We start from the raw sequence: 13,722 nt of genomic DNA, 5'->3' as shown, positions 1-13,722 counted from the left end.
GTACTTTTGATATTGTCCCCAGGCACAGGATTATAGAATTCACCTTGTTGTTGTCAGATGTTCAGCCGAGTCTTTGTTAGCTCAACAGGAACAGCATTATACAGTGCCAAACACAACAGTGTGGGTTAGGACAGACTGCCGTTTAGAGCTTGGTTTCCAAAGATCTCCTGCATGTCAGCTGAAGGGGTAGTGCTGATACCACGGCTGGCTTCAGCATTCCAGGTGGAAAAGTCAGAAGAAAATTTTTAGTCAGTGTTCTAAAACCCACTAAACCAAAAAAAACTGAAAGAACTGCAGATATTGGAAATCAGAAAGAAAAACAGAAATTGCTGTAAAAACAAACTCAGCAGGATGGGCACTATCTGTGGAGAGAAAGCAGAGTTAACATTTCGGCTCCCTTCAGGTCACTGTACCCAACATCTTAACTCTGCTTTCTCTCCACAAATATTGCCAAACCTGCTGAGTTTTTCTAGCAATTTCTGTTTTTGTTTCTGCAACCCACTGTTGGAGAAGACACATTTATGATAAAACATTGAGCATCTGCCCCGAAATTTAAGTGGGCATTGCGGTCATATCATTGGATTGTTAGCCAGAGACTCAAACTAATGCTCTGGGAAGAGGAGTTCAAATCCCACCAGAAGTTCAATGGAGCATAGGGTTCTCAGTAATAGACATCACAAAACTCTCACCAAGTGTTGTAAAAAATCAATTTCCCTTTCGGGAAGCTGTCCTTCCCTGGTCTGGTGTACATGTCACATGTAATAATGTCTCACTCTTAACTGCCCTCTGCAATGGCTCAACATGTTGCTCAGTGCAAGGGCTATTGTGAACGAGCAACAAACGTTGCAATCTCCAGCAATGCCCATGACTCATGAAGTAATAAATGGAAGAAAAGTCTTGTACAGTCAGAGCACCCTGCTATCTCTCGTTATCCACCCTCTAAATATAGAATGCCCAGTTGCTGAGATATTTGTGTACCTCAGTATTTTGAAAATGGCACAAAACTAGGGCGAATAAGGTTGGTTACAGAATGATCCATTTTGTATGGTTCAGTCTAGTCCACAATGAAAATAAAAATCAATATGACCAGGTTAGTGCACACTAGTGATCTCTGGTGCCATGGATTAACCATTACTAAGTCATCCCAATTAACTCTAGACTGGCAATTAATGCACTTGCAGTGCGACTTACCTCCTTAGCACCATCGAACATCTGGAGGAGGTCAGAAACTTGTGCCAAGAAATCACTTGCCATTTTCAGGACTTCCTTCACTTGCTTGTATCGATCCTTCAATTCATCAACTTTTTGCTAAGAGTAAACAGAGAAATAATATTGATTGGATTTGCTAATGAAAGCGGCACTCTTTCAGAAATACTAAACAGAATCCAACTGCATGTGGATTATACCACAACTTAAAAACGATTGGAGGAACCATCATTGACACCTCTCTCGAGGACAAGGCTTCATTTTCCTTTCAAGTGTTAATGGCTGTAAAGGAAATAAAATCTGATTTATGTGAAACAGGTCAAAGAGACTTTGTGCCATTCACTGGAGAAAGCAAAGGATTCAGTAATTAATTCTCAAAGTGCTACCAGACCAAATGAGCTCAAAGTCCTGCAGGAAATAAGCATACGTACATTACCAGGAAGTTCCCTAGAAAGCACTTTTCAAACCCACAACCACGATCATTTAGAAGGACAGGGCAGCACGTACATGGGAACAACACCACCTACAAGCTCCTCTCCAACTACTCACCATCTGACTTGGAAATATATCATCATTCCATTAGCTTTGTTGTAACTAAAACCTAGAATTCCCTCGCTAATGAGATGGTGGGTCCACCTACAACAAGTGAACTGCAGTGGCTCAAGGCGGCAATCAGCACCACCATCTCAAGGGAACTAGGGATGGGCACTAAGTGTGCCAGTGACACCCACAATCCATGGGCGAGTAATAAAAAAAGACATACAAAACCTTACCATGTTCTCTGCCAGTAAATACTCGTTGATATTGTTCTTTTCATTGGCTTGTCCAGTTTTGTTAACTGCTTCATTAAGGATATCCCTAAGATCCATCAATTCCGAATTATACTTCAACAGTTTATCACTTATGCGTGCAACAAGATCCTTAATATCTTGCAACGGTTTCTCCAGCTGCTTCTGGACTCGTTCAAGTACTAAATCAGAAAGCAGAAACAGTAGTTAGTTCAGTCTAATGCTTCTACAGTTCAAACAATATTGCCTCTGGTGGTGAACAAAGCTTCTTTTTTTTTGAAGATTTTTATCCTTACTATCTTGAAGGCTGCCTTGTTTGGACTTATCATTCAGGTGTACGAACGTATATCAATTGGTATCAGTCTGGAATTAAAAGCCCACATAACATGGCACAATTTGTTTCACATACTTACACAATCCTTGACACACTGATTAATTCATGGTCCCCATTATTAGCTAAGGACTATTCCAAGAATTGAAATTCAGTGTTATCACTTCCATTAATCCTGCCCTTCCGGGAGGAGAATATAAAGGAATGCTGACACCAAGCAGGAACAGTTCAATAGAAAGGGTTTCAAGAAAAATATATAAAGCTATAGCTTTACCTCTGAGTAACACTCAAGAAATGGACTGATACATTTCTAGATACTAATCTCATGAAGGGATATGAGGATGGTGTGGGTAAAATGGCATTGAAGTGAATGATCAGCCATGATCGAGAATGGCACAGCAGGCACGAGAGGCTAAGTTGATTTTCTTTTCCTGTGGAGACTGAACATCTGACCACTGTAGCATGATTTAATCTCATGTTTTTGTCTCATTACAGCAAAACACAGGGTAACACATTGAATGTTAGTAAAGGAAGTTATTACTCAGAATTGCAAACTAAAGCAAAATATTCAGTGAGTGATATTATTTCAAAAATACCAACATGGCAAAATTTGCAGTTATTTGCCAAGAAACATAGCCATGAAGTATATCATTATCATAAGTGCTTCTTTCATCCTCCACTTTAATTAGCACTTTCCTCCTTTTACCAGCTAATCATACAGTTTATCCCCAATGTTATCATTTTAGGGAACTGATTATCATGCTGTATGCTTCATACGATAATAGATCATTAACCCCCCCACCCTCATTAACTACAAACAGATCGGAACTGTCTGCCAGGTGTCCGTTACGTATGGCAGCGCAGAAGTTCTGATTAACTGTTTGCTCAGGGACTTTATCAATATGTTCATGTTACATTCCTGTATGTGATATTTCATACAAGGGTAAATACATTAAAAGTAAAATTTTGTTAATTATAATTTCGAGCCCTCTACCTCGGACGTACTCACGTTTATTTGCCTCATCTTCCTCTTTCGCAGCCATATCTTGCTGACTGCTAAAATTTCGGCCTCTCATTTCTTTCAATAACTTCTCCACCTCTGCAAGTTTCTGTACAAACTCGTCGGCAGACGGCATGCTGGTATCCAACTGCGTCTTATTCATCTGGTCAATTAGATCTGAATAAAACCATTTTAGAAGGGACTTCAGTTACAAAGAACAAAGAAAATTTACAGTCCAAGAACAGACCCTTCGGCCCTCCAAGCCTGAGCCGATCCAAATGTATTGTCTAAACCCGTCAGTCAATTCCTAAGCATTTGCATCCCTCTGCTCCCCACCTACTCATGCATCTGTCCAGATGCATCATAAATGAATCTACTGTGCCTGCCTCTACCACCTCTTCTGGCAACACGTTCCAAACGCCCACCACCCTCTGTGTGAATTTACTTGCTATCACCTCTCACCTTGAAAGCATGACCTCTCATTGCTGAATCCTTCACCCTGGGGAAAAGCTTGTCTCTATCCAGCCTGTCTATACCCTTCATGATTTTGTAAACCTCAATCAGGTCCCCCCTCAATCTCTTTTTTTTCTAGTGAAAATAAACCTAACCTACTCAACCTCTCTTCATAGTTAGTATCTTCCATACCAGGCAACATCCTCATAAACCTTCTCTGCACCCTCTCCAAAGCGTCCACATCTTTTTGGTAATGTGGCAACCAGAACTGCACATGGTATTCTAAATACGGCCGAACCAATGTCTTGTACCTTTTTGCCCTCCCTTAAATTTGTCTGAGCAAGCAGACGTGGTGCTCCATCCAAAAGGCAGCTCACCTCTGACTTGAGGCTTGATCTTGTAATATCTGACAACACTTCAATACTTTTTGCTGTCTGCAGTCTGACCTACTCTTGCGACAAGCACGGTTCCCCATCGCAAGTACGACATAACTGAATCTACTGGCGTCTCTAAAGCCTAGGATTTTCCTAACAAGAATGAAAGCAATAGAATGGTAGGGCATCAGGAGTGGAACTTCGTAATGGTTACTTGTAAATTTGGCCACATTTGGAAGATTGGCAGGTAAGAAGTGGGACGGGAGAAGAACAGGAATTGGAGTTAACTAGTATGCTTCCATATGAGGAATATCTCCTGCTCGAGGTCCAACATGATATATTTCATTTTTGACCCCATTTGGGCCTCTCACAAATCACTACTTCACTTGAAGTCTCAAAACATGAAGGGGATTGGAGTTGTGTGCCTGGTGCTCTTATATTAACATAAAGGTCTTATGCTGATGTTATTTGAATTGGTTTAATGATAAAGACAGGAACGAATTGGGGCACCTTACAGAGAAATATGAAGGGAAGGTCAGACTTTCTGCTAGGCAAGTGTTTTAAGCTTAGGAAATGGCTGGAATACTAACACCTGTTACTATCAACCCCAATTTCCTGGATAGCTAAGGCACTACATCAATACGTCGGTGACATTTCTAGAGTTGAACATTTTCAGTTTCCACTGTTGACTCATTTGAGTGACAATCTGGGATGAACTATCCTTTGAGGGGTGAAACAACCTCAATGTCTTTCAGGATTGTTAATATTCATTGTTCATATTCTCCTCAGGTGCAGGAAGTTTCAGCAAATAATTATACCATCAGAAACATGGCAACGTTCACAATAAAACAAAGGGGTTTACCTAAAATGTTCCCTTTGAGATCTGTGATATCGTTAAGCAAGCCACTAGCACGCTGGTGGGTTCCATCAACACTCTCTCCCAATGCCACAACTTCCTTATTTATCATGGTGACCTGTATAGGAAGAAAGGGAAGAGGATGGGGAAAGGTGATATGGGGAAAGGTGATATGGATTACTGAAAAGCTGTGTGCAACAGAACAGCTGGCAATGGTAGCACTCTCCAACAAGATCAGCAGCAATAGTATATTCCAACCAGGCCACTTGCCTTTTCTTCATAGGCAACCAGGTCTTGTATTAAATTCATGCTTTCAGTCTCCAGCTCATCCAAATGATCTTTGGTTTGATCCTGTGATTCATGCTGCTTGCTCAGTTCATCCTAAAGAAACAGCAACACAGTAATACCAGGGGTTAATAGCCTTCAGATTAATGAAACTGCATCAACCATAACAGTCACCATAACATAGAATTTTTCATGTGGATTAAACGACAATGTACCAATCTCTCAAGACTGTAATGCCTAACAATGGATGACTGGTGAGTGATGGAGTGTAATGTTAATCGCAGATAAGACAACAAATGGTACACCACTGTATCAGTACTCACTTCCTTGTAGCCAGCTGACAAGAAGGTGAAAGGAAGTGTAGTTGATCTTAATAAATTGGGGGCTTTCAAATGTGCAAGTGCCCAACCTACCAGAAAGCTGACTACAGTGTGAAAGCTTTATTTTGGATGTAAAATTCTGCAATTTACACCTCAAGATGGAAATGCAACCACTCATGGCTTAATGTTACTAACCTGAAGCGGTGCGATGCTATCGTTCAGAGAATTCATGCGTGCCCATGCGATGGAGCTTGCGGTCAAGTTTGAAAGCTGGCCCTCGATGTCAGGCAGCAATGCAGCTGTCTTGTTGAGATCTTCCAAAAGGGCCACCACACAACTATCACAAGCTGCAAAGAACAACAACAACATTTTACATTGGCAGCTTTCAGTGAGTGTAACAGAAACGAGGTCAGTTTTGAAGAGAAAGGCAGATGCACGGTTACTCACGCTCACACTTCATAGAATCCAAATTGTCAACAACAGGGATCTGATGTGTCTGTAAACAGGTATCACACTGCCTGCCTCCCAAACCATTGTTACACGTGCAGTCACCAGTCCGAGGGTTACATGATCCCCCATTACAATTGCACCCTAAAGAAAAACACAGTGAGATGATGATTGTGACAAGTTCAATTCTTGTCACCAGCTTATGGTTCCCAATGTTTCTCTATTTATCATGGGCACAAAGACTAAATGCACACAATATCTTAAATGAGCAGAGGTAAATAAAATTAAAAATATTATCTTCTCCACCAGGTGAAGTAGTAACATTATAGATTTCTTCTTTTTTCCCACTTATAATCTTCGCTACAAATTGTTAAGATATTGAGATCAACTAGTCTGCTCCTCAAGTAACATGATGAAGAATTATGGAATGACAGATTATGAACATTATTTTTCATTGTTCTCTCTATCTCAAAGCTGTCTAAGGTAACTCTTGAAAGAGAGTAAAAATCTTCAATCAAATCTTATGTTTATCACTTTCAGCAGACAATTAAAGCCCAGCATTAATTAACAAATCAAACAAACAAACATTCAGGGAAATGAGCAAGTTATTTAGTGATTCTAGATAGTACAAGTCTGCAAGCAAGTAAAATAACCCAACAGCTTCAACCTATATTTAAACCAAATGCAAATATTACAACATAAAAAATAATAATTAGGGTACAGATTATACATCTTTGAGCTTTGGCACGATATAATTACTGACAACTCTGTGACACTTTAGTGCTTCATTGTTTTTGGGGTCTGTGAAAAGTAAAGGGGCTAGAATTTCATTTCCAACTTCCCTGTGGACAATGTAGCAGAACAGGTCCAATACCATCCAAGACTAAGGGGGCAATGGTCATTTCTACCATCAGTGCATGCTGTAACATTGAATAAGAAATACTTACACCAATACAGCTGCTGGAAGGTCAAGACTTCCCTGGCAGGAGTGTTGGGGGGGGTGGGGGGGGAGAGAGAGAGAGAGAGGGAGTGAGAGAGAGAGTGAGAGAGGGAGTGAGAGAGAGAGAGAGAGAGAGTGAGAGAGAGAGTGAGAGAGAGAGTGAGAGAGAGAGTGAGAGAGAGAGTGAGAGAGAGAGTGAGAGAGAGAGAGAGAGGTGTGTGTGCACGGTGTGTGTCTGTGTGCGCGCGTGTTCGGGGTTTGTGTATGGGTGTGTCAGTGTGAGAGTGTGTCAGTGTGAGAGTGTGTCAGTGTGAGAGTGTGTCAGTGTGAGAGTGTGTCAGTGTGAGAGTGTTGGGGGTGGGGGTGTGAGCATTGAGAGGTGGGGCAGAGTGGGGGGGGGGGGAGAGTGTGTGTGTGTTGGGGGGTGTGCATGTTGGTCTGTGTGTGGAGGCATGTTGGTGTGTGTGGAGGGGTATTGGTGTCTGTGTGTGTGTGTGGGGGGGGAGGGGGGGGCGGGCGGGGGGGGTGTTGGTGCGTGTGTCTGCCCGCACACATGTTTTGGGGAGTGTGTGTGTGTGTGTGTGTGTGTGTATGTGTTGGGGTGCATGTGTGTTGGGGTGTGTTGGTGTATATGCGTGCCTACATGTATCTTTGTGTGTATATGTGTATGTGTTGGGGTGCGTGTGTGTTTGGGGTGTGTGCGTGCCCACATGTATCTGTGAGTGAGAGTGCATTTGTGTGTGTTGGGGTGTGTTGGTGTGTGCGTGCCGATGTGTATCTATGTTGGGGTGCATGTGTGTTGGGGTGTGTTCATGACCATGTGCATCTGTGTGTGTTGGGGTGAATGTGTTGGGATGTGTTGGTGTGTGCGCGCATGTTGGGATGTGTGCATGCCCACGTGTATCTTTGTGTATGTATGTGTTGGGGTGTGTACATGCGTGTGTGTGTGTGTGTGTGTGTGTGTGTGTGTGTGTGTGTGTGTGTGTGTGTGTGTATATACAAGTATGTATGTTGGGGTGTGCGTTGGTGTATATGTGTGCGTGTGTAATATAGGCCTCTCTCCCAGCTCTCAGTTCCTGTGAATCTTGTTATGGCCTTTATTATTCCCTAGACATACCGTTTTGCTATGGCACAATGTTTGTGCTAAAGGATTACAGTTTAATCATTCGCTAATAACCTGGACACTGCAAGACAGGCTCGACGGGTTATAGCACTCCCTTACACTGAGAAAGTAACACTTCATTTTCTTCTACGTTTTTAGCCCATTCAGCAAAGCAGGAGAATGATGCAGCTGGAAGTAATTTTCAAACAGGTTCCAATCACTTCTGTCTACAAAATCAGCTTTGAAGAAATTAAATAATGGCACTAGCTGAAGTGAAAAATACTACAGACCTTGCATCCCAAATCACTACCTTAAATTTCTTGCCAAATAAATGCCTGGTCTGTATCCTGCCTCAAAACATGAAGCGCAAATATTTCAAACGATACAGCAACTTTCTAAGCAATTTTTTTTTGTGTGTACAAATCAGAAGTATTAAACTATTGTCCTTTAAACTACTTGATGAGGCAGCAATAGAATAGGCAACATGGTGTCAGTTGTAGTCAAAAGGTGTTGTGTTGGAAAAGCACAGCAGGTCAGGCAGCCCCTCAGATGCTGCCTGACTTGCTGTGCTTTACCAGCGGCACAATGTTTGACTCTGCTTCTCCAGCATCTGCAATCCTCTCTTTCTCCATAGTGTAGGTAGTAGCAGACAATCACAAAGGCCGTGTAACCCATGCTCAGCAAACACCAAGGAAAACTACTTCCAGATTTATGTTATTCTGGAGCTGGCTGAGGGCATTTAAAGACAAAGAGATTCTCATCCTCTAAGACATGACTGACCCTCTTGCTCAAATTGAAGCGCCACAAGTTCCTACAGATATGAAAATATTTCGTTCAATTAACCATTTGTACCCTCACTCGGGTAATTACTCCACTCTACTTGTGCAAGTTTTTACAAGTAGCCAGCCAGCATTTCACTCATACTTAATACAGAACTTAGAATTGGAATCAATGGAGAAAACCTGCCTGAATCCTTTTACATAAAATAAGGAAATTATATGATGGAGGAAACTGCCGAGAATGAGGCAAGCTGGAGTGGATATTCGTGACGATCCTTGGGTTTGCAAGACTAAGTTGTAAGGGAAAGCAAAAATCTGAGGAAAGTGTTTTAATACACCTGTACTGGCTGAGAACGAGTGCAGACCAGCAATTCGCCAGAGTTTGATGCTATACTTTTTTGCAGCACTGCAGAGGGTCCAATGTCTCATGTGAATAGGTGAAGGGTTGTATTTCCCCAATCCATAGTTTACTGGGGCACTTACTTCTGCATCCATTTGAAGAGTGGCTCCAATAGCCTGGGGCACAATGCTGACACTGGAGTCCACTCGCACCAGGCATGCACGGGCACTGGCCAGTCTGAATGTCACAGGTTTCGTCCCGAGAAGCAATATCACACGAACACCTCTGGCAACCAGCGCAGCTGTCATATCCGTAATATCCAGCCTACACAGAGAGAAAAGTGAGAGAAAACAGGAACTTCCCCATGTCTATCAACAGAAGTGTTCAGATATAATTAAACCCACATGATATCTCCACCTCACACACAGAAAACACAAACTGCAGACCTTTCAACAAGGAACCATTTAGGATGGAATGACCACTCTGAAGTTTTGGCTTTGACCACATTTCTAGGGGGACCAGCAACGGTCCCTTAATGCAACTAAATGTCCTCATAGAAGAACTCTGAAACAAAATACGATGCAAAAACACTTCAGGATATATTAGGCCAGACTACCAAATGATTGATCAAAGAGGTAGGTTTTAAAGAGTGTCTTAAAAGGAAGAAAGTGAGGTTGAGGAGGTGGAGGACGCAGGGAAGGAATTGTCCACTCCATCGCCAAAGCAGCTGAAAGCCTGGCAGCTAATGGTTGGGTGTTTAAAATCGGAGGTAATCAGGAGGCTAGAATTCAATCAGCTCAAATACATCAAAGGGCTGCGTGGATGAGGGAGATTAGGGAGATTAGAGAGATCAGGAAAGGGTGGGGAAGAGGCCATGGAAGGATTTGAAACCAAGAATTCAAATTCCATTATCGAGTTGTTGCTCAGCCAGGAGCGATATAATTCTCCGAACTCACTGATGTGGCTCCCAAAGTGATCCAACAGTGAGGCATTTCTTGTGTCAGTTCTGGATATGTTGCAGACTAATTTAAGAAAGACTGCAGTGATTAGTCATTGCTATTTTATCATGTGACTTCCAGGATGAAGAACACTGGAACGGAGATGTAAAACAGTTCATGGACTCCCTGTTCTCTGGAGATTAATTTGTATCACAGGGACAATACAGGTAGCCTTTTACTAACTTAAATTTTCCTTCCTTTCACTACCTACCCATGCTGTTTTTTTTAAATTTGCTGTGTAGGGCCTATACATTACACTATACAGCCTTGATAAAACTGCTGTGTGGCTGTGCATGTATATAGCTTAAAAGGGAACAATGATCTGTTTGACTTGTTTGCTGTACTTTATAAATTGCTATGCAGTCTTACAGCTTAGAAGGACCATTTAGCAATGTTTAAATTCTAAAACATCGTGAAAGAACAATACTCTGTTTTTAATGTTTCAGTATTGAAGAAATCACTGCTGTCATGATCCAATTCAATAGGGTCAGTCAAATACTGATCAGAACAGTGATAAATATGACATCCTGTCAGAGCTAATGAATACTGCACATACCTCACATTGGTCACACTGTGGTCCTGTCACACCAGCTTTGCACTGACACTCACCAGTCCTATCATCACATGATTCTGTGCCACATGGTGAACAATTGCATGCTGTAAAATCATAAAATACAATTAATGGAAGAGTTACTAACCTTATTCACATTACATGGGTTAATCTTCAGTTATTACAAGTTACAAACGCCAAGATTTAAGATACTTTTTATTCCAAAAGAATATCAGTTGAAACTACCCCATGCAAAACTGATTCCTGATTGATAACAGATTAAAACATGCTTTGCGTTCAATGATTTTGTGGTAGCATGCTTATCTTGGAGTCAGAAAGTTTTGGGTTCAAGTCACTCCAGGAGTTGGGTGCATAAACCAAGCTGACACATTTAGTCCTGTCTTCCCTCTCAGGAAGATACAGAAGTGTTGAGAGCACTAATGTCCTGGACAACATGCATCCGTCAATCAACACCACCATAAATAGCTTAAGTAATGATTTGCTGCAGACAGATTGGTTCCCATTGCTGCCTACAAAACATTCAAAGCCCATTCATTGCCTGTAAAGTGCTTTGCGATACTGAGTATATGAAAGCCATGACATAAATTAAAATTCTTTTTCTCTCTTTCTTCTGGTCAATGCAAGGTTAAAAAATAGCAGGACATTCTATTGGCTGCATAAGTTTAAGACAACAACATATTTATATCAAACCTTTAAAGTAGGAAATGTGCCAAGCTTCATAAATGAAACTTCTTGTCCCAACCTCTTAAGGGAAAAAATAATGGAAATCTGGCATTCACTCTCCAAAAACATGTGCGCACTGGATCAATCTAAAATTTTCCAAAACCCACATTGATAGGCTTTTATCGGGAGAGGATGTCAAGGGATATAGAGTAAAAACAGCTGGATGGAGTTGGAGTACAGATTAACCAGGACCTAACTGAGTGAAAACACAAGCCTGATGGCCCGAACGGTTAACTTCTGCTCCCATGTCCCACTGAGTGGCTGCATCAATTATCTGAAAATGGTCCAGTCCTTCAATAGATAATACATTGAACGATTACAGTTGTCAAGGGAAATGGAGTAAGAAACACAAGTCTGTCCAATTTTTCCATTGTCCTCGAAATGGACACCGATTGTCATTCTACAGCCACATGGTAAGACCCCATGATGCATTAGCACATTCACCACGTGAACTTGACTGAGATTTTTGGAGAACTGGTGTAGATTTGGAGGCCATTAAATATACTTTTTTGGATCCACATTGAATGGACAAAGGATAAAGTACATTAGATCAAAAATACACAAAAGTTCAACATAAAAATAAAGATCTTTCCAATCAATAGGAACCTTCCAAAATTACTTTTTTTACAGGCTTGACTTGCATTAACATCAATATATTATGATGTGAAATGTGATTATGTTTTCAAAATGACTGTGCTTAGACATTGGATTGTTTTCCCAATTGGAACAGGACTGAAAAGCTGGAACTAGGCAAGCTGGAAGAGTTAGGCCAAGTAGGGCTGACCGATGCCAAGAAGCAGATCCATGGCTTGCAGTTCAAGAAGTGAGCTACATGTAGCACGTGCTGGTTTGTGCATCCTTGGATTGGGTCAGCAGCCTTGAGGGATTCAGGATTAAAGCCCTGATTAAGGTATTACTGGCTCCACTGGCAACTTGCTCTAACTTTTACAGATATAAAAATCCAAGCAGTTCTGGCACAGGCTTCATTTCAGCATGTGTAACACAGACTGACGTACAAAGACAGACAAACACACACACAGAATTATGTTGCATCTGGCTGTGACTTTTCAAAGCTATCAGCAACACTTGGCAGCACAAGTCAATATGTCCATTTATACAATGCATTTATGATGCTCAGGTCTGCACTCTTTTGGCTGCACATGCTCAAGGTGGATGTTCCATGGGATTGGGGTTAGAGCAGCTTTTCCACCCAGAACCCTTAAGCCAATTCAATTCTCTGGGCAGTAGCTCACACTGAAATGCAGCTCCCGACCTCAATCTCTGCCATGCAGGTGGAGGTTGCCTGGAGATTGGGCATTTTACCTCTGTAGAAAATGAGTGTTCTCTCATAACTGGACACTACTTGCAATTTAATGACAAACTGCTGGAGAAACTTAGCAAGTCTGGCAAGCACCTGTGGAGAAAGCCACAGAGTTAACAATGTCAATCTGTTATGACTATGCTTCTGGGGTTCTGAAGAAGTCATATCAGTCTCCAGTGTTTCTCTCTGCACAGACACTGCCAGACCTGTCAATTTTCTCCAGCATTTTCTGTTTTTATTTCACATTTCCAGTGTCCACAGCATTTTACTTTTATTTGAGTATTTTCTTTTCCTGCTGAAAGCTTTATTTTTTTAAAAAATGTCATTATCTGATCAAATTTCACATGTAAGTAGATTGGTAAATATAACATACGGGCACAGTCCTTGGCTATCACTGCATCTCCATAGAAACCTGGTGCGCAGAGTTCACAATGAGGCCCAGCAGTGTTATGCATGCAACCTAGACAAATGCCAGTCAGTGAATCACAATTACTGAAGAGCATATTAGAATCTGTATTGCCGTTACAGTTGCATGGTCGACATTCACTGCCCAATACCATTGGGTTTCCATAGTAACCTGGGGCACACCTACACAGGAAAGGAGAAAACCATTATTAGAGCTAGTCAGCAAGAAATAAAACAACACAAACATCCTGTCCAAGTTTTACTGATACAAAATTAAAATATTTGAGCATTTGGATACCAGAATGATAGGTGTTTACAGCATGGAAACAGGCCATTCGGTCTACTACGTCCGTGCTGATCATCAAGCACCTATCCATCCTGGTCTCACTGTCCAGCACTTGGCCTGTAATCTTGCATGTTATAGCACATCAAGTGATCGTCCAAATACTACTCAAAATGTTGTGATGGTTCCTGCCTCGACTA

The 13,722-nt window shown here is 41.6% G+C and overlaps 1 protein-coding gene across 2 annotated transcripts in view; it reads right to left on the bottom strand.

The window, feature by feature from the left end:
- The window catches only part of lama5 (laminin, alpha 5), a 299,172-nt gene that overhangs the window by 53,628 nt on the left and 231,822 nt on the right, over positions 1–13,722 (bottom strand). For both annotated transcript variants that reach the window (XM_060836449.1, XM_060836450.1), the window contains exons 45-54: positions 13,208–13,422; positions 10,776–10,876; positions 9,365–9,545; positions 6,061–6,204; positions 5,809–5,960; positions 5,279–5,389; positions 5,015–5,126; positions 3,335–3,502; positions 1,980–2,176; positions 1,192–1,308 (exon numbers count right to left, since the gene is read on the bottom strand). In XM_060836449.1, the coding sequence (XP_060692432.1) occupies positions 1,192–1,308; positions 1,980–2,176; positions 3,335–3,502; positions 5,015–5,126; positions 5,279–5,389; positions 5,809–5,960; positions 6,061–6,204; positions 9,365–9,545; positions 10,776–10,876; positions 13,208–13,422 (1,498 nt within the window). The remainder of the gene's footprint in view (positions 1–1,191; positions 1,309–1,979; positions 2,177–3,334; positions 3,503–5,014; positions 5,127–5,278; positions 5,390–5,808; positions 5,961–6,060; positions 6,205–9,364; positions 9,546–10,775; positions 10,877–13,207; positions 13,423–13,722) is intronic.

This window comes from Hemiscyllium ocellatum, chromosome 15, assembly GCF_020745735.1.
Source record: "Hemiscyllium ocellatum isolate sHemOce1 chromosome 15, sHemOce1.pat.X.cur, whole genome shotgun sequence".
Lineage (NCBI taxonomy): Eukaryota > Metazoa > Chordata > Chondrichthyes > Orectolobiformes > Hemiscylliidae > Hemiscyllium > Hemiscyllium ocellatum.
This window is presented reverse-complemented; position numbering and strand designations above follow the sequence as displayed.